The sequence below is a fragment of the Culex pipiens genome, chromosome 2 (assembly GCF_016801865.2).
Source record: "Culex pipiens pallens isolate TS chromosome 2, TS_CPP_V2, whole genome shotgun sequence".
Classification (NCBI taxonomy): Eukaryota; Metazoa; Arthropoda; class Insecta; order Diptera; family Culicidae; genus Culex; species Culex pipiens.
This window is the reverse complement of record NC_068938.1, coordinates 70,509,392-70,535,420: the sequence shown is the minus strand read 5'-3', so window position 1 is coordinate 70,535,420 and position 26,029 is coordinate 70,509,392. Positions and strand designations below refer to the sequence as shown.

Here is a 26,029-nt window from a genome sequence, read left to right as displayed (position 1 = left end):
TACTTTTCATTATTGTTTTGATTTTATCGTTGAATTGACTAAACACATATTGACTTGAAATTCCATTCAAAGTGTGTTTTTCGGAAATGCAAAAACTTTTGTTTGGAAATCGTTGCAAAATGTACGACTAGTGCTGAAATAGTAGTTTATGCAACAAGTTGCAAAAAGAGGATTTTTTCAGCACGAGTCGTACATTTATCTAACGAGTTCCATACAACATTTTTTGCATTTCCGAAAAACACCCATTGAGTGAAATTTGAAGTCAAATTTTGAAGTTTTTTGTCAATAAATCGTTTAAATCAAAAATTTTTTGAAAAGTGTTACTTTTCGAAACAAGTGCTGAAAAGTTTAACTTTTCAGCACCCATTTCAGTGCTGAAAAGTAGAACTTTTCAGCATTTATTTTGAAAAGTGTTGCTATTCGATTCTGTTATTTTTGGTACAGAAAAGTAGGCTATTTCGTCGTTCAAGAATGACAGGAAAAGTAAGTAGTTTCACGACGGGATTGCAAAAAATCTTATTTTTGCAGCATGTTGCATAAACTACTATTTTCGGAAAGATCAGAAAAGTTTACTGTAAAATTGCTTCAAAGATATTGATAGCCTAGATGGTTGCTGAGATACAGAGTCGTTGAAATTTTAACAAAAAAATATTTTTAAATTGTTTCAAGTCAACCCTAACATTCGAAATAGTATAAAAAAAACATTTCAAAATATAATTTTTAAAGGTTTTAATTATTTCATAATTATGAGAGATGCATTGTGTTATGACCCAAAGTCACCCCCATTGACAGTTTGTTTTTGAATTTCATGTCAAAGCTCAGGTTCAAAGTAAGCTTTTCTAACTTCTTGAATCGTTGATTATTTTCAATGCAATGCTATTCAACTTAATTTAATTTAGTAAATGCAGTTCAGAGTTTTGGGGGATCCTTTCAGCTATGCAGAAGGCATTTATCTTTCGATGAGAGTTTAAAATTGTATGGATTTCATGTGTTTGATTAACATACACGGTTCCTACTTGTCATTAAAACTTTAAGACAAATAATTTGTGACACATTTTGTTGAACTAAAATAAGATTAATCGGTAGGTATTTTTTTATTTAAGCACACATTTTATTGTAGATATAGAGTGCGCAGTCTCAACTGCACTGAATAAATACAACAACTATTGTTATTATTTATTTTTTAACATTGCTTTATTCAAATGTGTATACTTTTTACCACTGCACCAGTACACCAAGAAATAGATAACAGCGTTCAGTTCCTAAAGCAGCGATGCCAAATTTACGACTCAGTATTGCAAAGATGAGTCACGCAAACCGAACACTGCTTGTATTTGCCATCGCTGATTGTGTCACATGCCTCACTGCTGGATCGTCCCATGCGGGCACATCCACGACGCACCACCTCCTCGTTGTTCACTAAAATACAAAATAGATCAAAACAAGTTTCAAAAAACCTCCACAAAGGTCAATCTTACCAATGGATTTGGCCATCAGACAAACGTATTGACCCGATTGTTCGCCACGAACTCCCCACGCAGGTGGAGGGGTTAGAATTGGCTCGAGTGGATTTCCACCACCGCCACCTCCTCCGATGTTACCGGTATCTCCCGGCAGGGACGGTGGCGTCAAAATCGGATCCATAGGATTGGCCGTTCCGGCTCCACCTCCGTTGTTGTTGTTGTTGTCTCCCGGGTAGGTCGGCGGTGTCAGAATTGGGTCGCCCGGATTGCCTGCGTCGCCGTTACCTCCGCCATTTCCAGGGAACGTCGGCGCCGTTAGGATGGGGGAATTCGGGTCGTTAAAATCTCCTCCGGGTAGGGTGGTGAAGTTGGGTGGGGTCAGGATGGGGTCGTCAAAACCACATGGCTGGATTACGGCAGCGTCCCGGTTGCAGTTTTCACAGTGGTAGCAAACGAGTTGGGCTCGGGCGTCTGGAATGGTTACAATATTGTTTGGAATTGCACTACCAAGGTCAAGACTCAATTATAACATACATGCCACAAAAAGTAAAGATAGTATGAACGTGGACTTGAAATCCATTTTGCTCTGTGAAGAAGAATCTTCCTCTTCAAAACGACTCCGTCGACTGATTGGTAAGTTCCAGGATGGACGGATATTTCTATATATTGTATCTTATCGTTAAAAATTACCATACCAGCATCACTTTTTCGTTAGATAACTGTTATCTTTGCAGCCCATTGAAGACCACATTAGATTTATTGCTTACGTTCAATGAGTAGTTCCACAACAAGTGTAAATAAATCATAGATATTTCCGAAGCTTGAAGAGATTCTACCTTAGCAAAATATTCCTTCTTTTAAACTGAGAAATTATATAAAACAAAAAAGGTTTAAAAAACCTAGGAAGAACCGACGATTTTGTTTGAAAAAAAATGCAGGTTTATAATAAAAACAATAATTTCTGTCCGACTTTTTGTATTGCAGTTTGTGTTATTTGATATGGAACGACTGATACCAATATGTCATCAATTACTGTCAGCTAGGGAAGGCACGAGCTGGAATTCAGACACGGATGTAGAAAACGGTTTCTGAATTTAGTCTGAAACAGTAATAAAAAAAATTTATGAATGTTTAATTTTATTTTTTTGAAAATCCGAGCGAAGTTACTGAATTTTAATTCTGGTCTATTCAAATGTTTTTGTAGATCGTCAAACTCAACAAATAAATATTTCGAGAAAAAAATAGATGTTGTCAGTTAAATGAAGGAAAATTGCATGAGCAGAAAAACATCTAATTTCTCCTAATTTTCATTAATTACACCGACCAACAAAAATTCTGTGCAGACTCAACTCGAAGGGATCATGAACTTTGGGGTCCCCAGAATCACATGCATTTTGAATTTTTCAAAAATAGTTTGTCTGGACCGAATGTGTTTTCTCCATAGGAAGTATGGAGAATTCGTGCGGTTCTCCTACATATTGTGCCCCAATTCTCCATACAAACTTTGGAGAAAAACCATTAGGCCCAGACAAACCATTTTTGAAAAATTTAAAATGCACGTGATTCTGGGACCCCGCACTTTATGCTTCCCTCGAGTTGAGCTGGCGCTGTCATTTTTGTTATTTTTTGTAGGTCAGTGTTAGCATCATTGGAAGGTTTTGCTTTGGCTTATTTAAAAAGATTATTTTAATAGATTTGATGGTTTTACCCGCTGTGATCTGGGGAGTATGCACCGTTTGTAAGGATGTCTGTAAGGGAAGCCAAAAAACGCGACTTCCGAAAGGTTAATTAAACCATAATACTCTAAAAACTCTGGGATCCGTGGTGTACCCAGTCGGCTTGGGTTCGATCCCAGACGGCCCCGGTGGCATTTTTCAAGACAAGTTTTTCTGACCACGCCTTTCATGGGATGGAGAAGTAAATGTTGGCCACGGTCTAACCTAGAGGGTTAGGTCGTTAGCTCAATCCAGGTGTAGGAGTCGTCTCCCTGGGTCTCGCCTCGGTGGAGTCGCTGGTAGGCAGTTGAACTCACAATCCAAAGGTCGTCAGTTCGAATCCCGGGTGGATGGAAGCTTAAGTGTAAAAAGAGGTTTGCAATTGCCTCAACAATCTAGCCTTCGGACACCTAGTTTCGAGTAGGAATCTTGTAATCGAGAACGCCAAGGCAATGCTGTAGAGCGAATAATTTGATTTTTGTTTTTTACTCTAAAAACACAAAACTTCTTATTTCCTGTGATACGTAAGAAATATACAGTTATGTTTTAATGCATTTTTAACAACATATTTCATCACCTCACAATCACACAAAACTAAACCAAACATAAAACTAGACTTAAAACTATCATCACGAGTACAATAAACGAGTTCAGCACGAGTTGTAAAGTCATGTTCTCAGCACGCAGACAAGTTTCACCCACTACACAATTGTTTGGTGTGGCTCACTCTGCAGGCAAGTCACGCGTAGTTGCAAAGATGTGACATGCAAATGTGACAAGTGCTGTACTGCCGGCCGGAAAAGATGTAACACGTTTCTGTTTTGGAGCTTCCTAGCACGGCACAACCCCGGCGGACCACCTCCCGATCGTCCACTGGAATTTAATAGAGATGGTTACAAAAAAAGTTCACAATACTTCGCAGTTTCGCAACTCACCGATGGTTCTGACTACCATGCAAACGTAAGGATTCTGATGTAACGAATTAATACGGCCCTCGGAGCGGGGTGTTACTGGCACGGTTGGCAGGTTGTCCAACCAGGGTGGACTCATCGTGGGAGGGAAATTCGTCGGAGGCGTTATGATGGGTTCCCCCGGTGTTGTCGTTTGTCCTGGCAGTGTTGGCGGAGTCAGGATTGGTTCACCGGTGGTCGCTGGTGGAGTTGGAGGTGCTTCCGTGGTTGTTGGAGTGATTTGATCGTATCCACATGGCATCACAACGGCGGGGTTGACTTGGCAATCGTCACAGTGGTAGCACATCAAAGGGAGTTGGGCAGCTGCACCGAAGAGTAATTTTCATTTAAATGTTCAAGATACAATTTTCGTACAAATAACACTTACAGGCCGACATCACCAAAGTAGCAAACAAGAATAGCTTCATCTTCTCACTCAATTTGTGTTTCACAACAAAAACGATTAACTTCACAACTGGATAATCCAAATGGTTCCGCGGCTTAACGCAGACTACAGTGGATTGTGTTGATTGAGTGGACTTTTATTGGAATTGGCTTATCTTTTTTTTTACTTCTTTACTACAGACAGCAATGACTGGTGATGAGCCTTTGGACTTTGACGAAATGTGACCTGCAACAGGTGGTTGCATTGATTGGGTTTTTGGAGGTATAGTCACGGACCCTCGAAAGGGTGTCCCGGTTGAAATACAACGTCAAAAAAATATGTTTTTATGGAAAAAATTAATGTTTCTAGCTACAAATCTTAATAGAAGATTAAATATGTTATTGGATTTTTAAATGCGGATCAGCTATTTTCAATTTGTTTTTGTGACATCGAAAATGTTTTGAAATTTATAAAAAACTATTTAGAAAAAACTTTTTATTTTTTTTATTTTTCTTTTCGTAAACTTAAAATTATTTTAAATGCTGATATCTCGGCAACTATTGGTCGGACCTTCAAAGGCGTAAATTAAAACCTTTGTGTTTCCTCGGAGATTTTTTTTCAGATAATCAGAATCCCAAAACCCAAAATCAAAAAGGATTTCAACTAATTTGATTGTTGAAAAAAAAAAACAGTTTTTTGATAATGAACCTCGGATTAGTATGAAAATTTCCCCTTTTCACAAGCTTAGGAGTTCAGGCGTTAATTCTTCTTCAAAAATATTTTAGAATTAAAAAGAATGCCCGTCAAAATAAGTTGCCACACAGGTACTTTAAGTATTTTTCGAATAAAATATGTATTTTGTCTTTAGAAATGATTTCTGATTGTTTGTTTTTTTTCTAACCCTATCCTTTTCTTAGCTTATTTTGAAGTTTTTTTTAAGTGTAAATTTTCGTTCTCTTGCCTAATCCACTGATAGAATATCCAATTACATCAAAATGAACTTGTGTACAATTTTTGTCACTAAAACTGGATTGGCAAAAAAATGTTTTAGATGACATCAAATGCCAACTTTTCAGAAATTTCCAGAATGGGCAAAAAATTTCGTAATAGTGAATTTTTGGCCCTTTTGATATGTTAGTCTTGTTTTAAAATTTTTAAAGTATTTTTTTCGAAAAGAGCGGAAAATATCACGAATGTTTCATATTTTAAAATTGTAAATCGGAACAATAGTTGCTGAGATATCGACATTAGAAAATGGTGGGTTGTTTGGGTGAGATTTCGAAAACATCAATTTTCTTGCTTTTTAAACCTTTGTATGGCAATATCTCAGCAACTAAGGGTCGTATCAAAAAAGTTCAAAAAAGCAAAATATAGAGAATTTTCTCAGCTTCTCAAAACTATTTTTTTCAAAAATGGGCAAACATGTGCACTAATTTTAAAACAATTATAAACTGCGACTATTTTCAAAAAAGTCACCTGAAATTGGATTTAACTTGAAAACGGTGCACTTTATCAAAATATCACTAAAGTACTTTTTGATTGCAAATTTGATTTTACTTCGAAAAATGAAGTTGAAAAGTTTTTGAGACCAATATTTCGATTTTTTGAAAAAATCAGTATTGATTAGAAAAAAATCATAACTCGGTCAAAATTTTTTTGCACAACCTGGAAATTTCTGAAAAGTTGGCTTTTAATGTCCTTTAAAACATATCAAAAAATGAAAAAAAAAATAAAATTTGTGTTTTTTTGCAAATCAAGTTTTAGTGACATATCACCAATTTTGTATCGTTGTATCATTTTTTTTCAGTGTAGTCCGTATCCATACCTACAACTTTGCCGAAGACACCAAATCGATCAAAAAATTCCTTCGAAAGATACAGATTTTTGAATTTTCATACATCATTTTTGTATGGACAGTAGCGTGGTTCACGTTTCTATGAAAAAGACAAAAGTTGTTATTTTGTCTTGCATCAACCGGAATTTCATTCTTTTATGGCTTTTGAAGGGGCTTTACTGTGTGGGCCACCATCTAAAAGTATCTGTATCTTTAAAGGGTCACTTCCTAGTATGTTGGTATGTTCTACAAAGTTGTTCCCCAGTTCAAAACCTATCTCCTACTATAAGAATCAAGTCATTTCATCGATTTATAAAAAAAAATCCTAATAGAATGTAAAAAAAGATAGTTTCCTATGGAAAATAAATCAAAATCCCATATAAATTTCAAATTAAAACTGGAGCTCCTAGACCTTACCAAATGGGCTCAAATTTTCAGGAGTGCTTCTGGGGACATAAAAGAACGAAATTCCGGTTGATGCAAGACAAAATAACAACTTTTGTCTTTTTCATAGAAACGTGAACCACGCTAATGGACAGCTGCCGAATTTGTATGGAAAATTATATGGACAAACTAATGATGCAAAATGGCTTCTTTTGGGTATACCGAAGGCACCAAAAAAGTTTCAGTCGGATTAAAAAATACAAAAAAATGACCGAATTCTGAGAGAACTGCTCAACTTTGTAGAACATTTTTTTTGATGAAAAATACGCTTTTTCGGAATTCGAATACGCCATCAAATCGGGCGTCTAATTTTACATAAATCACCGTTTCAGGCTGCAAATTATTGAAAAACACCTCTTTTTTCACATGTTCAAAACTGAATGGTGTCGTACCGCCCCTCCGTCATGAGATATAAAAAACGGACCTCGAATTCGTTTTCAGGGACAAATGTTACCCTTTAGGACAAAGATTCACACAAATCGAAGAGGGGTCGGGACAACTTTTCCCGATTTCGTGTGAGTTGGTAGAGAATTACCCAACTATAAAATTACAACAATTTTCAAATGCTAGTTATGTGATCCATTTGGGCTGGTTGATGACAAAACATTGTGATTTCATCATGTTTTGCGAAATTGTGTAATTATTTTCTTAATTGCTGCGCAATAAAGAAGGAATATCTTTTTGCTTCGAGGGTTACGTGCAAAATCTGTGTGTAAAATAAATAATTCAGAGTTTATTTCACGTGATCACTTACATAATAATACATTAAACTTAAATCAATATATCACACTCCACACAAGTATTCGAGCCCTGCTTACAATCCAGCGTTGCAGAAGTGACTTTTGCACACGCTGCACCGTGAAACTTGCCCAAATGCGACTCCGTTGCAGGTTTCCTGGTTGCTGGCCCCAAGTCGTGCACAGCTTCGCCGGATAACCTCCCGATTGCCAACTGAGAAATTTTCGAATGAATCAGCTTCTTTTTCAAGAAAAACTCATAAATGCTCAAAATTACCTGTACTCTGCACCGTGACACATCCGTACCGGCTGGACGGTTCCATTGGGATGACGACCCGGGAATTGACATCGGTGGACATCGGAGTGATTGGGGGCGTGGCCAGTCCGGGGTTGTTCGTCGCTCCGGGGACAACGGTGGTGGGCGGGAACGTCGGAGGCGTCAGAATGGGGCCACCGTCTGCGGGTGGGGTCGGAACCGTCGTTGGATTGATGATCGGCGGTGTGGGGGCCGTCGTGGGGAGCTCAACGGGGGGAGTTGGAGCGGTGGTACTTTCAATGTTGTCCGGAGGCAGGATCGTCGGATGCTCGGGAACGTTTGGGCCGCCACCGTTTTCCATGCCGCACAGCTCTATGTTAGCCACACCCAGGGCGCAATCTTCACAGTGGTGGCACAGCAGCTGACCGTAGGCTGTTATTCGAAAAGAATGTTTTATTGTTTTTCTCGAAAACCCGCAGTTTTCTAGAACGTACCTCCTGCTAGGAAAACCACTGCCAAAGTTAAAATTTGCACTTTCATTTTTCTGCAAGTTTTTTTTTAGCTACTCGAAGTTCCTGATTTGATTAGCGTTCGCACTTCTGAGGTTTACAATGCACTGCTGGCTCCAAGATGAATTACGCTGGCTTTTATCGAAATTTGATAAAGGTTTATCTCGGTGCAAAAGCTTGAAATTGTGTGTATGTGTCACAAAAAAGACACATTTGGATGGCGTTGGATATTTGTAGGATGATCGAACTGATAACTTTATTTCAAAACTCAGCTTGATTTTCTGTGTTTGCATGATTCAACGCGAAACATAAGTATTATGTGGTCAATTATAGCTTAAAAATTAGGCTAACATTTTTTTTCAATTTAATGTCACACTTTCGTCTAATATCGTATAAGTCAGAAGATTGTTTAAGCTTTAAAAATAGATTCAGTAAAAAAACATGTACAAATCAAAATATATGAGAACTTCTGTTTCTATTCTCACAGCAGGCCCAATTCACCCCGGCAAAGATTATTTGTGTTACACATTTTGATTCACAATATTTTGAATAATTGTTTGCGAGATAATGATATCTGACAGATAAAATGGATGAATGTCCTGGTTTAATGTGGTTTACTCACAATTTTTAGTTGACGAACATTCACAGAATAAAAAAAAGCATTTTCAATTGCTATTAACATTCCGACTTCCAAGCCCATAATAAAGTTGGAACGGAAACTTCAACTCGCTGGTGCTCGGGCATAACTAAACAAATCGGGACGATTCTTTTTTCCAGAGATTTGTAAGGATGTCAAGATGATCCTTGAACTTTTCAGAACTTGATTGGATCAAAACTATTTTATTTTTTGCAATTAATCTTCTATTTTAAATATTATTTTTCGCTGATATCGTAAAAAAGTAAATCTTTCCCTGTTCCTGAGGGGAAGACCCGTGAAGAGTATCTAATATTGCGTAGTAGTGCACAGAAAAAAAATCAATTCTCGTAATCGTGAATTAAGTTCACGAATGTGAGAACCACGAAGGAATTTATTCATGAGTATGGTGCATTTGCATCATAAACGTGAATATTTTCCTTCGTGGTTCTCGCATTCGTAAATTTAATTAACGATTTCGAGAATGTTTTTTTTTCAGTGTATTCATATAGTAAACTAAAGTGGAATTGATAGCTTGGAGGATGTTTCAAGATTGTTATTTTTTATGAAATTCAATGTACTTTCCGAATCAATGTTGCATCGTCACGGTGGAATGTGTCCTATGTATTCAAGAATACTTTTTCAAAACAATCAATGCGCCATGGGTTTCCTAAGCACATTAAGAAAGTAAGCGAGTATTAGGGCGTCCAATTTTCCCGGGTTTTGAATTTCCCGGGAAACGGGAAAAATATTTTTGAAATCCCGGGAATTCCCGGGATCCCGGGAATTTTTCTAAACAGTCATAAAATCTATATTTTCATTATATTTGTTATGTTTTCAAACTTAAAATCATAGAATCAGCTCAATTATATTAATTGGTGATAATCTACACTTTAATCTAAACATATACGACAGCTTTTAAATAGCTCCAGGGGTTACATAAATGTAAATCGGCATAAATGTCACAGGTTGGTATGAGAACACATTTAAACTTTTTTAAATTTATTTTCAAGACATTAAAATATATATTTTCATCTATCAACAAAATAAATTTGAAAACTTTTGGTTGTACCATTTCCGAGATATAACAATTTGAAGTTGGAAGTTTCAAAAAATAGGTGCCACAATATCTCAACACTGCTTTGACCAAATCGGATCATAATTTTGGTGAACACTCGTTAAACTGGTTCCGTGTGCCTGATGAATGCCGATAGTCAAAAAATATTATTTTCAAATAAGATAAAAATATTTTTTTTGTTTTTCATGTAAAAGCTAGAGAGCTTTTGATTCTTGCCTTTTTCATATATGTTCAAAAATCGGACATCGTCATGCACACGGGAGGTCTTGTGATTCTTCTCCCCAATTTTAGCCAAATTGGTCCATACTATCTTGAGAAAAAAAAATTCACAAAGTTTGACAGTTTGCTTTGCGCATGGCTTACTCAGTTTATTGAAATATCTTCATGAAACATTCAGGAGTGATCATCATTCAAGTGGATTTAATAAATTTTCTGCCATTGTAAGTTTTTTTTTGCATTTTCTACATGTATGTAACCCCTTAAGAGAAATTTAAAATATGTATTTTTTGTTTTTTATTCTGCTTTGGCCAACTGGGGAAAACCGGGACTAAAGTCTGAATAGTTTAATATTTTTTTCCAATTTTTTAAATTATTTACATTCAAAAATGTTATAACCAGTCTTTTAAAAATATAGAGAGATCAATAAGAAATATTTAAAGCACTAGGAATTTTGTGAATCTGTATCCTCAAATTTCAACAATTTTCACTAATAAGCCAAATTAATGCTGATGTATGACGAATAAAAATTTTAATTCCTTTAAATTCTTATCGATTATTATGTATTCAACTATTAATGTATTTTTTTTATTTCGGGGATTCCCAGGACAAATTATCAAAAATCCCGGGATTCGGGAATTCCCGGATTGGAAAAATCCCGGGATTTTTGTCCCGGGAATTCCCGGGATGGACGCACTAGCGAGTATTTAGTTAATCCACCGTTGAAATCAATGTAATGCTGAATAGTATTACTTTTCAAAGCCAGTGCCAAAAAGTGCAACTTTGTAGTATTTCTATTTGATTCTGTTATTTTTTGTAGAAAAAAAAGTAGGCTGTTTCGTCGCTCGAGAAAACGACGGATTTGCAAAAAATAATAATCATGAAATGAAAACATTACATGCTTTTATTTCAGTTCATCAGTGTGGAGTTTGGTTACAAATGTTTTTGCCAAGATTCTTCTCATTATTGCCAATAATTTTACAGACGACACCAAATCGATCAGGATATCTGCTCTTACGAATAAAGTTTTTTGTCTCAGAAAAAATGTTTCAAAAAATAAAACAAAATACAGATATGCATTTTCTTAAAAGATTGCTAATTCTTGTGTTCAAAAAAGTTGGCTCATTCAAAAAACAATCTAAAAGAGAAAGCTCATAACTCGTGGTCAGTGCAATTTTATCTTTTAGATTTAAATTTAAATAGGTCAAGATATAAATTGGAGGTGAATCCATCGATGATTCATTACTGCCCTGCTGCTAAGACAAAAAACCACCTCAAAAATGGATTAAGTTGAAACCATTTTTTCAAATCAGCTCGATGTGGTTTATCGTGGTTTAAAGATAAGAGTCTCTTCTCAGAAAGATTACATTGTCTCTTTGTGTTAATAATTTTCCTTAAATATTCAAGAGTTAATTGAAATGACACTTTTGCTGTGTAATGTGTGATGTTATTTTAGACTTTAGATTCAAACGATTAGGATCTGTCTGCAGATTATCTGGTTCAAGAAATAGTTTATTGTTGTGACTAACCCTCGTAAAAATCAAAACAAAATGACGTCGGTTATCATGAGGCGCCTTCATCATATAACCACCAGTTAATTCCTCAATTTTATGGTACCGTAATCCCTGAGATATCAATTATCTTCAGCGCATGTACTAATAGCCGGTTATCATTGGTGACGTTAACGGTGATTTTCGACATGCAATTGCACGTCGGGGTTTCTTCAGTTAAAAATCAGACGCAATTTAAAAAAAAAAATCTGGACACTCTTATTTGCAAACCGGATTAGACTCAGCTCTCAACGATGAGCTTATCTAGGCCAAAACGATTGATGGCACGGAATTCTGCCTTTTTCGCCAACAGGTATTGTTTTGGGGTAAAGTTCGGTTCCAAAGTCGCAGTCGGAGAATCCAACGGGGAATTCGGGAAGTCGCACACCTCCAATAATGACAATGATTCGGAGCTCGGCCAGTTATCTGTACTCCGTCTAATTAGCTTAGTAAGCACGACTTGTAGGTGCGCGTCACCCCGTTGGAATACTGGGAACCAAGCAACGATGGCGTCAGGCGTTCTTTTTTTTTCGCAATTTAACGCAAATTATTTTGTTGGTTGCCACAAAAATTGTTGTAACATGAACTGGACGGTGGTTTTGCGGCAATTTACTCACACTTAGTTACTTGCAAGGGGACAGATTACAAGTTTTGCTTTTTTGGCAAATGATTGATTGATGTGCTGTGCTGATTTAGATATCCAGCGGAAGAGTTACATGTGATAAAATTGGAGGACGATGGGATGATTTGTTTTTAATGAGATAGGTGTATGTTTACATGTGTAAGACAGCTTAATCTGTTAATTAACTCTAGAAAAATCTGTTCCTGTTCGCATAAATTTCCTCAAAGCATTTTCAGTTTGGTTCAAATTCGTGTGCTAATTAAAAAACTAAACCATTTTGTTCTAGATTTCTTGAAATCCAGTTTTTTCTCGAAAATTCAACACGTAGCCTTATGTGTGGAACAAACATGCGTTTTTCTTTGCTTACTGTTTTTGTTTACAAGAAAATGAATTTGAAATTCCATCTTTAATGAAAAAGAGTAATTTTGGTTGACAAATTGAAGACGTAATGAAATTAATCAAATTTGCTTCTTGCAAAAATCTTCTTTATGACATGGGCACCTATTATAACGTACAACGTACGTACAGGTACAAAATGTTTGCATTTTACTTTTCAATCAAAGTAAAAAATACTTAACCAACCTGGCCGTCGAAGGTTAATGTGGCGTGCTAAGGGACAAAGATAAGAATCCCACAATTAGAGGACGCTTTTTGAAAGCTACTCGTTATCACAGAATGTTCTTCATATTTCTTGATAGTAAGAAAACGTTGCCGCATTGCAGGCGAGTTCAAAATCGTTTCAAATTGAGCTTATCAAAAAGGAAAAGTCTGTTTTTTAATCACAAATTTTGGAATTTTAGACTCGGTGTATGACAACCTTTTTTTCGTTAAAATGTAAAGACCATTGTTCCGTTGTAAAACTCCTTGCTTTTCCTGTCATTCTCAAATGACGAAACAGCCTACTTTTCTCTAACGAAAAAAAAGGCTGGTACAAATATTTTTAAAAGTTTTTGTCACCCCCCCCCCCCCCCTTCAAAATTGGCCCGAAAAATCAGGGGGCAAAAAAAATATTTTTACAATAAACTTCAAAATTTCAATGAAAATTCAAGTGCAGCCAGCTGAAATCAAATTAAAAAACTTTCTTCTGCGTTTAAAATCATTTTTAGCATGTTTGGGTTTATTAAAAAATCTTAAGATTTTTTGAAAATTTTCGATGCAAAATCTTTTTTTTTTCGATACCTATTTTGTTTTTGTCAGATCTTAGATTTTTTGAAAACTAATGATTGCAAAACAACTGAACTAGTGTAAAATGCATTTAAAACACTTTTTCATTTTAATGTGAAGACTATGGCTTGTTATTTTAATTTTTATATTTTTTAATTTTTTTGCCCCCCCCCCTTGACCTCGGCCAGGGCCGAGGGACAAAAACTTTTTTAAATATTTGCATCGGCCTAACAGAATCGAATAGTAACCCTTTTCAAAATAAATGCTGAAAAGATCTACTTTTCAGCACTGACATAGATGCTGAAAAGTTTAAATTTCCAGCACTTGTTTGGAAAAGTAATACTTTTCAACATTTTTTTGATTTAACGTGAAGACTTCCATCATTGTCATGATTTTTCCTTCAAAGATATAAAGCGACGCAAATTTCAGTATTTTGACAAAATTCCTTCAACAAGTTGTTTAGAATAGTGTTTAGAATAATACACATGCTGATTCCTTTTGGTAACGATTATCCCTTTCCTTGTTAAGTTATGGAAATCGTCATTAATCAATGATTGCCAACTAGGACGTCAATGACTGTGCCACAAAATTCTATAAATTTTGAAGCACAATTGATTCAGATCAAAAATTCCTTCAGTGGCTTCAAGAAGGCAACAACCGGCACATGCTGATTCCTTTTGGTGCTGAAATTCGTTAAATTGAATTTAATACACAATTTTTTATAGTGGGTAATTCTCCGCCAACTCACACAACAGTTGCCCCGACCCCTCTTCGATTTGCGTGAAACTTTGTCCTAAGGGGTAACTTTTGTCCCTGATCACGAATCCGAGGTGCGTTTTTTGATATCTCGTGACGGAGGGGCGGTACGACCCCTTCCATTTTTGAACATGCGAAAAAAGAGGTGTTTTTCAATCATTTGCAGCCTGAAACGGTGATGGTATAGAAATTTGGTGTCAAAGGGACTTTTATGTAAAATTAGACGCCCGATTTGATGGTGTACTCAAAATTCCGAAAAAACGTATTTTTCATCGAAAAAAACACTAAAAAAGTTTTAAAAATTCTCCCATTTTCCGTTACTCGACTGTAAAATTTTTTGGAACATGTCATTTTATGGTAAATTTAATAAACTTTTCGAATCTACATTGACCAAGAAGGGTCATTTTTTCATTTAGAACAAAATTTTTCATTTTAAAATTTCGTGTTTTTTCTAACTTTGCAGGGTTATTTTTTAGAGTGTAACAATGTTCTACAAAGTTGTAGAGCAGACAATTTAAAAAAAATGATATATAGACATAAGGGGTTTGCTTGTAAACATCACGAGTTATCGCGATTTTACGAAAAAAAGTTTTGAAAAAGTTACTTTTTGCGTTTCTCTTTGTTTCGTCGTCCGTGTCTGTCGCGGGTGACCATGAACGGCCATGATCGATGACGACCAACTTTTTCAAAACTTTTTTTCGTAAAATCGCGATAACTCGTGATGTTTACAAGCAAACCCACCGTTTCAGACTGCAAATTATTGAAAGACACTTCTTTTTTCGCATGTTCAAAAATGGAAGGGGTCGTACCGCCCCTCCGTCACGAGATATCAAAAAACGGACCTCGGATTCGTGATCAGGGACAAAAGTTACCCCTTAGGACAAAGTTTCACGCAAATCGAAGAGGGGTCGGGGCAACTTTTCCCGATTTCGTGTGAGTTGGTAGAGAATTACCCAGTGATGATTAATTTTCTTCGAAAATGATCAACGACTTCACCTTAATCGATTTATTGACTTAATGCATAGACATTTGACCTATAATTCTGTTCATAGGGTGTTTAATGGAATTGCAAAAAATGTTGTATAGAACTCGTTGCAAAACTTGATTTTTTCATCACTCGTCGTATTTATCCAACTCGGTGAACCTCGTTGGATAAATGTATGACTCGTGCTGACTACTACTAGGAAAAATTGGAATTTGGGACATAAAATGATTAAACTTAGTGGTATCCACAGCTTAAAAATCTTGTGCTATCTTGACAAACCCTGAAAATTGATGTAGGTGCGACAAAGGGCAAAGAGATTTCAGATCAGAACACGTTTGACACACGTACGAGCTCGACTATCGGTAACACTTGTTATTATAACTCCGAACTCCAGCAACCAAATTCAACTTAACTTCAGGAAAATTGACAGAATGGTCAACCAAACAAAACGTGCGACAAGTCAGCACCACAGCGTCGATTTGGGCTTAGCTGGGGTAAGCCAAGGGAATGATGGAAAGAGAGGAATCACAAATCCGTATAAATAATTTCAAGATTTTTCAGGTGTAAACCGAATACGCAATCAAAAATTAAAATGGAAGAATAAGGCTTTTAACTGCTTATTTAATTGTCGGTGTACAGGACGCCGCACTGTTTAATCATTTTCTGACGTACATTCAATTTTGCAGTCCAAACCCAGTCATTGAATTGGAAAAATAAAATTCTTTTTCAAATTTTATTTTCTTGATTTGTGTGCACCTACGTCGAAGACCAAGATTGTTTACTTTTTGCTCTTTGGTCTGACAGTCTTGGTCTGACAGATTTGGTCTGTCAGTTTAATCATGGATTTTGGTCTGGTCTAGGCGAGGGATAGGACACAGCACCTTCCTGGGGTAAGCATCTAACACCCATTTTATTGTTTGGATTTTAACTTTTAACTTTTTATTGTTTTTGGTGCATTTTACATTTTATAAAGCAAATAAAAATTGAATGCGGTTGAATAGAATTTCTAGAATACTGTTTTCAAAACAATCAATGCGCTATGGCATCACCTAGGTTGAAATAAAAAAACAGTACCGTACACTTGGGCGAATCGGGACTACAGTCTGAATAGGGACAGCAGTCTTTAGAGCACTTAAAAGCTTGAAATACGGAAACCAATGCATTATTTTTGTTGCTCTGTGTCTGTTCTATCCGAAACTTATCAAAAATAACCAAATATTGTACAGTAACAAGGCTTGAACAGCTGTCCCAATTCGTCCCATGTGTCCCGTTTCGCCCCAGATTACGGTACTTTAATAATATTTTTTTCCTAAAAGCCATATTGGCATACATTGCAATCTCGTGTAAAACTTTAGTCAAGTCTAAATTCTCATCCAACAAGCAGATAAGTGCAGTCAACAAATCTTCCAGAGACACTGCGTTTTTATTTGAAAAAAAAAAATCCAACGCGCACATATTACGCAAAAACCGCCCAACTCCGAACTTACGGCGTGATTTTGGTAATCCCATAAATCATTTGTACCGAAAATATCTGCGCCAGTGTTAACATCATGTTTCAGCGATAAGATAACGGGATAACCGAAAAAGGTGGAGTGAATTTCGCGCTAATCCAGATACCAGAAAACCTCGATCTTATCATCGCTGCTGTTTGTTCAACGTTGATTGAGTGTCACCGATGTCCATCAATCAGCTACGCCCCTGTGAGTCACTCGGGAATTTGTTGAGGGGGCCTGATGTACGTACATTGAAAGCGTTTAATTAACAATCAAGTAACATGTGTGATCCTTTTTGTTTTTTTTTTTTCTATAGAAATAATTTAACAGTTATGCTATTTATTTAGACTAGCTTAGCGTACACAACGTAAAGGGCGAAGGGGTTGACACCCTTTTTCTGGTTGATCCTTCTGACTTTGTGGGATTATGAGCATTCGGGCTTGCATGATCACGGCTTACGGAGATCGTCACAGATGATCATCACGATGACGGTTGAAAAGAGAGGGATTAAGATGGGTTGTTGGTTCAGAAGAATTTCAGCACAATCGCCAGTGCTGCCAGCAGGGTCACAATCGAGAGGGTCTTTCCACTGGCCGAGTTGCAGCCGGCCCAGTCACAGACTCGGCATTCCGCCGGTTGAACTCCTTGGTTCAGGTCGCGGCACGTGGCCAGGTGGTCGTTACCGTGCGTGGTGCAGCCTCGTCGGGTTACTCCACCTGAGAATTGCAGGATAATGGATTACGGTTTAATCACGTGTTGGTATTATTGGATAGAATGAATTTACCATGGGTCAAGACGAAGCATCGGTGGGAGGTCACGACCTGTCGCTTCCTGCGGCCAATTGGCGGAGGGGTGATGATGGGATCACCTGGGCCTGGAGCCGGAGCTGGAGGGTTCGGTTCAGGGGCCGGACCAGGTCCGGGAGCAGGTGCTGGTCCTGGATTCAGTGGTGGAGGCGTAATGATCGGATCACCAGGACCTGGTGGCGCCGGTGGCAGTGGCGTTGTCACTTCTCCCGGTACAGTTGGAGGCTGCGTTGGGAACGGAGGAGGACACATCTGCTGGGTGTGCACAGCACCGTCGAACGGATCCGGACAGTTTTCGCACACGAAACATGACAGTTGGGCACGACCTTTGGAAAATTACACACATCGATTAGTCACAGTCACTGAACTCCAAACTCATCCCCAATGATAACACACCTTCAATAGCTAGTCCAACTAGCAGCAGTCCAATCAGTAGCTTCATCATTAAGCAATCTCAGTCACTCTTCACTAGTCACTAACCCTCCCGAACTTCGAATGTAAACTGGCCTGCCCAAAGGTCCTATATCCAGCTTATATATCGACGACACGCGGGGCTATTTTGGGAGGTTCATGATAAGACCACACACAAAACTGTATGGTGATTTTTGTTCACAGTAGCGCACCCTTATCGCACAGGAAAGATCTTGTATCGGTTACCTCCAAACCTTTATCGATGTGAGAGGGCACAAATTCCTTCCGTACACACATTCGGGTTCCATGTCTCGCGGGGGCATACATTTCCCCCTCGAATGTACTTGCAGAGCAGAAAATCGGTGGTGACTAATGTGGTTTATCGTCAGTGCGTCACCAGAGCTGAATTTTTCATGGTGCAAACGTGTGAGGGTCTTGTTGGCTTCCAGAAACATGTTTAGAGTTATTTTGGGGGAAAAACACTCATGTAGCTAATTTATAAGAACATAGTTTGTTAATGAAACTCAATTTTTACACATTACAAATTATTGTCACATTTCGTCGCTGTCGTACGTGCATTATAGGCCAAATTGTGTTGAGAACGCCATTTTGTGCAGCTCGCAATGCCTCACCATTTGACCTTTACAGATCCCCAAAAATCTATTTCAATCCTGAGATATTCAATAAAAACCGAAAAGACTCCGTGCATTGTTTTCACTTTTCATATGAAAGAAGTTTCAATCCTGTCGAGCTATCTTGACGCAGCCTGGAAATTGATGTAAGTGCGACAATTGGCCAAAAGGATTTCAGGTCAGAACGCGTTTGACACAGGTATGAGCTCGACTAGTGTAAACATTTTCAATTTTAACTCGGGACTCCGGCAACCAAATTCAACCAAACTTCGGGGCAATGCATAGAGTGAACGAAACGTGTTTGTTATTGTTTACATTGCCTGCTTTCGTTTATTCAAGGTCAAACATTAAAACGCGTTTCTCTCGGAACGTCAAAAAGCAACGTGTGACAATTTAGCACGACAGCGTTGATTTGGCTGGTTCTAGAAAATTGTGTGGAATTCATTAAAATCATTACACAAATCAAGCAGATTTTTTCTGCTTTTTGCCTTCCACACCTCAATGAGGAAAGGCAATAAAATCACTCGAAAAATGATCTTCTTTTTTCGACCTCGTAGAACCACCTTCAGTTATACCTATCGACTCAGAATCAAATTCTGAACAAATGCCTGTGCGTGTGTCTGGATGTGAGTCCGTGCACCAAAAAATATGCACTCGATTATCTCTGGACTGGCTGAACCGATTTGGACAGTTTTTCGATTCGTCTTGAGGCCCCACAAGACCCTAGTTAATATTATGAAGTTCAGAAAAGTATTTCAAAAGTTATGCTAAAAACAACGTTTTCAGCTAAACATCGGAAGATTGTAAAAAGGGTGGGTTTTGGTAGAATACCCGTCATGCTATACATTTTTAGAAAGGTATTTGAAAGACCTTTCCAACGAGCCCAAAAGATTGAAGATTTGACAACCCTATCATAAGTTATAAGCACTTTAGTGTTTTGCCTTCCTCACCTCAATGAGGAAAGGCTATAAAATCACTCGAAAAATGAACTTCTTTATTCGACCTTGTAGACCCACCTTCACGTATACCTATCGACTCAGAATCAAATTCTGAACAAATGTCTGTGCGTGTGTCTGGATGTGAGTCCGTGCACCGAAAAATATGCACACGATTATCTCCGGACTGGCTTAACCGATTTGGACCGTTTTGGTCTCATTCGATTCGTCTTGAGGCCCCACAAGACCCTAGTTAATATTATGAAGTTTAGAAAAGTATTTCAAAAGTTGTGCTAAAAATAACGTTTTCAGCTAAACATCGGAAGATTGTGAAAAGGGTGGTTTTTGTAAGAATACCCGTCATGCTACATATTGTTAGAAAGGTATTTGAAAGACCTTTCCAATGCATTCAAAAGATTGAAGATCTGACAACTCCATCAAAAGTTATGAGCACTTAAAGGTTATTTATACCTTTTTTGAGGCCGGATCTCAAATATTTTGATGAAAAAGCTGTCCGGATCTATCATGCAATCCACCGTTGGATAGGTAATCAAAAGACCTTTCCAATAAGCCCAAGAGATTGAGGATCTGACAACCCTATCAAAAGTTATAAGTACTTTAGTGTTTTATTTACACTTTTTTTAGGCCGGATCTCAGATATTTTGATAAAAATAAGTGTTACACTTATAGTTTACACTTTTTGAGGCTGTGTAGGGTATTCACTTTTATGAATGCGAGGAAGGCACCAACCACCTAAAGGTGGATTAAGTAACATTTTAATACACTTTTTTGAGGCCAGATCACAGATATTTTGATAAAAATAATTGTTATTTATACACTTTTTTGAGGCTGTGTAGTGTATTCACTTTATGCATGCGAGGAAGGCATCAACCACCTAGAGGTGGATTTAGTAACGTTTTTATGTTAAAGAAATCAGTTGAAAATTGTTGAAAATTATTTCTTTTCTATACAAGTGCTGAAAAGTTCAACTTTTCAGCACCCTTTTCAGATGTGAAAAGTATAAGTTTTCATCCCTTGAATCGAAAAGTATAACTTTTTGAATAAAATTTCTCTTAGCATCTTCCCCAAAACAGGTGCAACTTCTCCCAACTTTATTTATTTGCACGATTGTGCTTCTGAGTTCAATAAAAATCAGTTCGTAGACTGAACCAGCCGATTAACTGATAAGCAGTCGGCAATCTAATCGCGATCGGTGCGACATAAAATGCGCATGAGTCACGCTGCAATTACGTCCAGCTTGGGGACTTTCGTCGCCAAAGCTAGACATTGTGTAAACATCGCGAAAGAGGTGGAATTTCTGTTTACGGTTTGGGATTACTATAGTAAGTTGAGCTAAATATGGAAAAGTTTAAATCTGCTCACCTGGGGAATATTTATCTAAATCACCCTGATGAACCCCTTTCGACGACCTAATTGATCAACAAAGTGATCTATCATATGCGGTGAAGTTGCGGGGGTGTTTCGATAAGATAACATTTTCGGACTGTTTAAAGAAAAAGTAAAACTGATCGTGGTTGTTGTGCCTTTGAAAAAAGAGCGGATTTATTCTCTTCATAGCTTTCGCGGGCACTATTTTTGTGTTGTTAGTTGATGTTCACTAACGTACTTTGCAGTACACCTTTTTAAATTTTTTTTGTCGATTTTTTTACCTGTTATTGGAATATCTTCTAGGGCTGGACTCCCTTCGGATATTAATTACAGCGATATATTTTTTTAGACTTCCTTGCATTTTACTTAGGACTTAAAGCAAAAAAAATGTTCTTGGGTTGGTTTTCTTTTTGCTTTAGCTTTGGTGACCTGACTGGTTATATCTCTTCATCTTCTTTTTCACTTTTATAGCATAATGATTTGCCATAGTGGAAATTTTTGACTTTCGTTTTACATGAATTGCTACGCATTCTGTTCTAGATTCACTAACCGTTATTTTTTATTTGTCAAACGTTACATTATATGTATTGCAGAGATAAGAAGTATGCATTCAATCTGCAGTAGTTATTAATGTGGTAAGAAAAAGTTGCAGTTTTAATAGAAACAAATGATTTCACACTATTGCTTGATGGTTGCTCAAGTGCAGATACGTTAAAAAATTGAACTGGTTTTTAGTAGTACGGTTAGAGATAACGATAGTTTTGATTTGTGTTTGTTAGTTTGACTTCACTATTAGCGTTAACACATTTCATTGAGGTGCATAGTTAAAAATTAGTAGTGTTGATTTTACGTTTTATTAAAATTGATTTTTTTTTTGTGGTTAAATATATGACTCTTACCGACAGAATTGTGTCGCTGGACAATAGTTAGCCTTGGAGATAACTATTGTCCACTGAGTCTGAGTAGATTAGGTATGTTGAATAATATATGTTTTTTTTTTTGGGTTTATTATCTTAAATATTAAGGGGATTGAGTACTCATTTATTGATGATGATGTCTTATAACTAGTTTTAAGTTTTCCTAACGTTAGGATATTTCATTTGTGTATGTTTTCAACACTTGAAACATAGCTCATTGAAAGTACATGTACCGAACGAATCTCTTATGAACTAGATAATGTTACATATCCCATCGGGTTAACGTTGAAGGCATATGCGTGAATATAGTTACCGAATATGAGAATAAATCACGGGGACGTATTTGCGATTTATCTTCGATATATATATTCATATTGTGTATTGAATCTGTCGCAACGATTTTATGTAATGATTTATATTATTTTTAAAAGCATTTATTTTTGTCATTTTTGATTAGTTTTATACTGTAGTGAAATTCTAAGAACATTCATTTAAGAACATTTCTCGATTTTTTAGTTGATTTAACGTTTGCGTTTGGTTGATAAGAAGTATAGTCTAAAGCTAGTGTTACATTTGTTTTCAATATTTTTATTTTGCCACACTTAAAGTTGTGAATATCATTGTATGTCATATAAAAACCGATCTAATTTTTCGCTAGAAATGCTGCAACTATAATTCTTCACTACCGAAAGCGTACACAACCTTAATAGAGTATTTTACTAGTGTAGACCACGGCCAGCACCGAGGCGATGCCCGTGGCCAGAAGCATGGCGGGACTGCCGGGCCGGACCGTGACCGCGCCGTTGCACTCGTCGTCCTTGCAAATCGAGCAGTGGGCGATTTCGATGCCACGCTGGAGCTTCGCCTTGCCGAACGCGATCTGGCAGGGGTCCGTTTTGCCTCCGTCCAGCTGGCAGCCGCGGAACGTCATGGTGTCGCCGTTTTCTAGGAGTAAAAGCATCGTAAATTATCACATTTGATAAGAAAAAATACTAGTTAACTAAGGTCTATCGAATTACAACATTTCAACAAAATTCGGTTAAAAATTTACTGAATTTCCAAATGTTTATTTACACATTCTAGTTTCGTTAGAATCTCATCAGTTGATCTTTTTCAAATATTTTTCGTGTATTTTCCACAACAGCTTACATTTTTCAGATCTAACATCATTTCCAACATATCGTTGACTGAAACTCAGACATTAAATGGAAAGATAACACTACTCGACAAAACAAAACTTGTGTCAAGGGATTGACGATATCTCATCGGTTCCTCAGAGAAAAGGCATCCCCGAATCCGATGCAATCGACAGAATTTGATTTTATGTCCACGCGGACTGACGAGAAGCTGGTAAATTTTTTAACATAAAAAAATCGAACAATTTAAAAAAAACTTGCGTCTCCTCCCAACTATATGAGCCATCTACAAAAATATGGAGGCGCCTGGTGCATAGCCATTTCCTTTAAGCACAACGGAAACAACCAATACAAATGTATAAAAAAGTTGTCAAGTTCGGGGGGTCCACAGCTAGCATTTTTTGTACGATTATAAAAATAAATATTAAAAGTTTAAAATTAAAATATTTGAAAAACATTTTTTTTAAATATATTTGTTTACTAAAATTTTATGTTTCTCAAAGGTCTATGGGTACTTCGGGATGTCCATGGTAATCCAAGGACTCCCTAGAGTTAAGATCTATGAGTCTACCGCCGTAACAAGCAAGAGGTCGTCGGATTTTGACCCCGGATTATGTGCGTATAGCATCAGTGGATATGGTAGACTACTATATGAATGTAATGGGATGTACATGGTCATCCAAGGACTCCCTGGAGTTAAGATCTACGAGTCTACCGCCGTAACAAGCAAGAGGTCGTCGGATTTTGACCCCGGATCATGTGCGTATAGCACCAGTGGATATGGTAGACTACTATATGAATGTAATGGGATGTCCATGGTCATCCAAGGACTCCCTGGAGTTAAGATCTATGAGTCTACCGCCGTAACAAGCAAGAGGTCGTCGGATTTTGACCCCGGATCATGTGCGTATAGCATCAGTGGATATGGTAGACTACTATATGAATGTAATGGGATGTACATGGTCATCCAAGGACTCCCTGGAGTTAAGATCTACGAGTCTACCGCCGTAACAAGCAAGAGGTCGTCGGATTTTGACCCCGGATCATGTGCGTATAGCATCAGTGGATATGGTAGACTACTATATGAATGTAATGGGATGTACAAGGTCATCCAAGGACTCCCTGGAGTTAAGATCTATGAGTCTACCGCCGTAACAAGCAAGAGGTCGTCGGATTTTGACCCCGGGTCATGTGCGTATAGCACCAGTGGATATGGTAGACTACTATATGAATGTAATGGGATGTACATGGTCATCCAAGGACTCCCTGGAGTTAAGATCTATGAGTCTACCGCCGTAACAAGCAAGAGGTCGTCGGATTTTGACCCCGGATCATGTGCGTATAGCACCAGTGGATATGGTAGACTACTATATGAATGTAATGGGATGTACATGGTCATCCAAGGACTCCCTGGAGTTAAGATCTATGAGTCTACCGCCGTAACAAGCAAGAGGTCGTCGGATTTTGACCCCGGATCATGTGCGTATAGCACCAGTGGATATGGTAGACTACTATATGAATGTAATGGGATGTCCATGGTCATCCAAGGACTCCCTGGAGTTAAGATCTACGAGTCTACCGCCGTAACAAACAAGAGGTCATCGGCTTTTGACCCCGGATCATGTGCGTATAGCATCAGTGGATATGGTAGACTACTACTAGACTACTACGTCAATCCCTTGACACAAGTTTTGTTTTGTCGAGTAGTGTAATCAAAACTCATTTTTAAAAAAAATATATTTTTTAGCAAACAAACAGAGGTCCAGTTTGCAAAATTAAGAGGAAAATAGATTTTCCGAAAATTTGTGATGTTTTCGAGACATGGTCTCTTCAGAAGTTTTTTTTTTGCAAATGGAAGGGACAACTGCCAACATGTTGGCTTGGTTAAAAATTAGGGTGGTTGGCGATTAGAGTGCTTCATAAACCAAACCTTTCAGGATTTTTTTAAATTTTTATCTCTTCTAGAAACATGTTGGGTTCGTTCGCAATCTACGCCTTCTTCGACTAATTTTGTCAATAGCATCAGAGCAAACCTAGTTCAGTTTTTTTTCAGTTTCAGTAGGGACAAAAGTAACAACAGTATTTTTCATTAAACTCGAGATATCTATGTTTGAAAATGTAATTATCAAGGGAAAAATCGAAAATTGTGGAACTAAATGTTTTTCCATGTAATTTTTCCACTGAATCTTATTCTGTCCTCAGAATTAAGCCAAGTAGTCAAAATATATCGATTTTTGGTTATATTTTGATTTCTATGTAAATTAGGGGTGCCCAACCTTTTGACCCTGTGGGCCAGATCTGATTTTTCTGATGCAGGGCCGCAACTAATGTTGATAAAAGTAAACATTTTTTTCATAAAGTTTATTTTGTTAGGTTTTTTCAACTAAACAAATAAATAAAGTAGTGTTGCAAATAAAATTCGTAAATCCTGATTTTAAGAAAGAAAAACAAAGATAACCTTCAATTATGTGTTTATTTATTTTATTTATTTGTTTTTGTTAAAATTGTATTGAAATTGTTTTGTCGATTGAAATTAAATACTCTGATATTATTGACTAAAAAAATCTAATGTCATCGTTGCATGTTTTTTTTTTTCAAGTTTGAAAAATCAATGAAAAAAGATAAAAATTATTGAATCGTTGCGTTGTTGTGCATCTTTATTCAAAAATTTTACAAAACATTTTAAAATGATTTTAATGACACGAAATTTAAAACAGTGTAATTTTTGATTCGTCTTTCTTAAAATTTCTAATTATTTATTTATTATTGAAATTTATGAAAGTATTTAGTATTTAAAAACAAAACTAACAAAGATCTCTATTATCGACATGATTAATTTGATTTTTTTAAAGCTTTTTTTCCAGCAAAACTTTATCATTGAAAAGTTGTTCTGAAAAAAAAAACATTATTTTTGCTTATGAAAAATAAAAAAATAATAAAATGAATTAGAAGTAAATACAGCCAAAGCTTTAAGAAATTTAAATTTAGTGTCTTTCAGTCTTTTTGCACAAT

General features: G+C 37.0%; 5 protein-coding genes across 5 annotated transcripts in view; all 5 read right to left on the bottom strand.

Annotated features, from left to right (window-relative positions):
- Positions 1-1,166: 1,166 nt before the first annotated feature.
- LOC120416096 (collagen alpha-5(IV) chain-like) lies at positions 1,167-2,224 on the bottom strand. The gene is made up of 3 exons (XM_039577779.2): positions 1,998-2,224; positions 1,479-1,934; positions 1,167-1,419 (listed from the first exon to the last, which is right to left on the bottom strand). The coding sequence occupies exons 1-3, from the start codon at positions 2,041-2,043 to the stop codon at positions 1,283-1,285; spliced, it is 639 nt and encodes a 212-aa protein (XP_039433713.1). The 5' UTR covers positions 2,044-2,224; the 3' UTR covers positions 1,167-1,282.
- A 1,459-nt stretch (positions 2,225-3,683) lies between these two features.
- Positions 3,684-4,671, bottom strand: LOC120416098 (endoglucanase A-like). Its single transcript, XM_039577782.2, has 3 exons — positions 4,517-4,671; positions 4,114-4,452; positions 3,684-4,051 (listed from the first exon to the last, which is right to left on the bottom strand). The coding sequence occupies exons 1-3, from the start codon at positions 4,554-4,556 to the stop codon at positions 3,918-3,920; spliced, it is 513 nt and encodes a 170-aa protein (XP_039433716.1). The 5' UTR covers positions 4,557-4,671; the 3' UTR covers positions 3,684-3,917.
- Positions 4,672-7,504: 2,833 nt separating this feature from the next.
- On the bottom strand, positions 7,505-8,433 carry LOC120416114 (uncharacterized). The gene is made up of 3 exons (XM_039577797.2): positions 8,279-8,433; positions 7,806-8,216; positions 7,505-7,742 (listed from the first exon to the last, which is right to left on the bottom strand). Exons 1-3 carry the CDS (start codon positions 8,322-8,324, stop codon positions 7,606-7,608), a joined length of 594 nt encoding a protein of 197 aa, XP_039433731.1. The 5' UTR covers positions 8,325-8,433; the 3' UTR covers positions 7,505-7,605.
- An 8,635-nt stretch (positions 8,434-17,068) lies between these two features.
- Positions 17,069-18,147, bottom strand: LOC120416105 (uncharacterized). The gene is made up of 3 exons (XM_039577788.2): positions 17,994-18,147; positions 17,576-17,923; positions 17,069-17,507 (listed from the first exon to the last, which is right to left on the bottom strand). The coding sequence occupies exons 1-3, from the start codon at positions 18,040-18,042 to the stop codon at positions 17,317-17,319; spliced, it is 588 nt and encodes a 195-aa protein (XP_039433722.1). The 5' UTR covers positions 18,043-18,147; the 3' UTR covers positions 17,069-17,316.
- A 3,762-nt stretch (positions 18,148-21,909) lies between these two features.
- Positions 21,910-26,029, bottom strand: part of LOC120416072 (uncharacterized) — a 46,500-nt gene continuing 42,380 nt past the window's right edge. Inside the window, exon 5 of the mRNA XM_039577741.2 lies at positions 21,910-22,826. Within this exon, the coding sequence (XP_039433675.1) occupies positions 22,585-22,826 (242 nt within the window). The 3' untranslated portion in view covers positions 21,910-22,584. The remainder of the gene's footprint in view (positions 22,827-26,029) is intronic.

Coding starts and splice junctions, on each gene's coding strand:
- LOC120416096 (XM_039577779.2), bottom strand. CDS start 2,043: ATGGATTTCAAGTCCACGTTCATACTATCTTTACTTTTTGTGGCAT. Junction 1,935..1,997: donor ATCTTTACTTTTTGTGGCAT/GTATGTTATAAT, acceptor TAACCATTCCAG/ACGCCCGAGCCCAACTCGTT. Junction 1,420..1,478: donor TCTGATGGCCAAATCCATTG/GTAAGATTGACC, acceptor TTTGTATTTTAG/TGAACAACGAGGAGGTGGTG.
- LOC120416114 (XM_039577797.2), bottom strand. CDS start 8,324: ATGAAAGTGCAAATTTTAACTTTGGCAGTGGTTTTCCTAGCAGGAG. Junction 8,217..8,278: donor AGTGGTTTTCCTAGCAGGAG/GTACGTTCTAGA, acceptor TTCGAATAACAG/CCTACGGTCAGCTGCTGTGC. Junction 7,743..7,805: donor TGTCACGGTGCAGAGTACAG/GTAATTTTGAGC, acceptor AAAATTTCTCAG/TTGGCAATCGGGAGGTTATC.
- LOC120416105 (XM_039577788.2), bottom strand. CDS start 18,042: ATGATGAAGCTACTGATTGGACTGCTGCTAGTTGGACTAGCTATTGAA. Junction 17,924..17,993: donor AGTTGGACTAGCTATTGAAG/GTGTGTTATCAT, acceptor AATTTTCCAAAG/GTCGTGCCCAACTGTCATGT. Junction 17,508..17,575: donor ATGCTTCGTCTTGACCCATG/GTAAATTCATTC, acceptor TGCAATTCTCAG/GTGGAGTAACCCGACGAGGC.
- LOC120416098 (XM_039577782.2), bottom strand. CDS start 4,556: ATGAAGCTATTCTTGTTTGCTACTTTGGTGATGTCGGCCT. Junction 4,453..4,516: donor TACTTTGGTGATGTCGGCCT/GTAAGTGTTATT, acceptor TCTTCGGTGCAG/CTGCCCAACTCCCTTTGATG. Junction 4,052..4,113: donor CATGGTAGTCAGAACCATCG/GTGAGTTGCGAA, acceptor ATTAAATTCCAG/TGGACGATCGGGAGGTGGTC.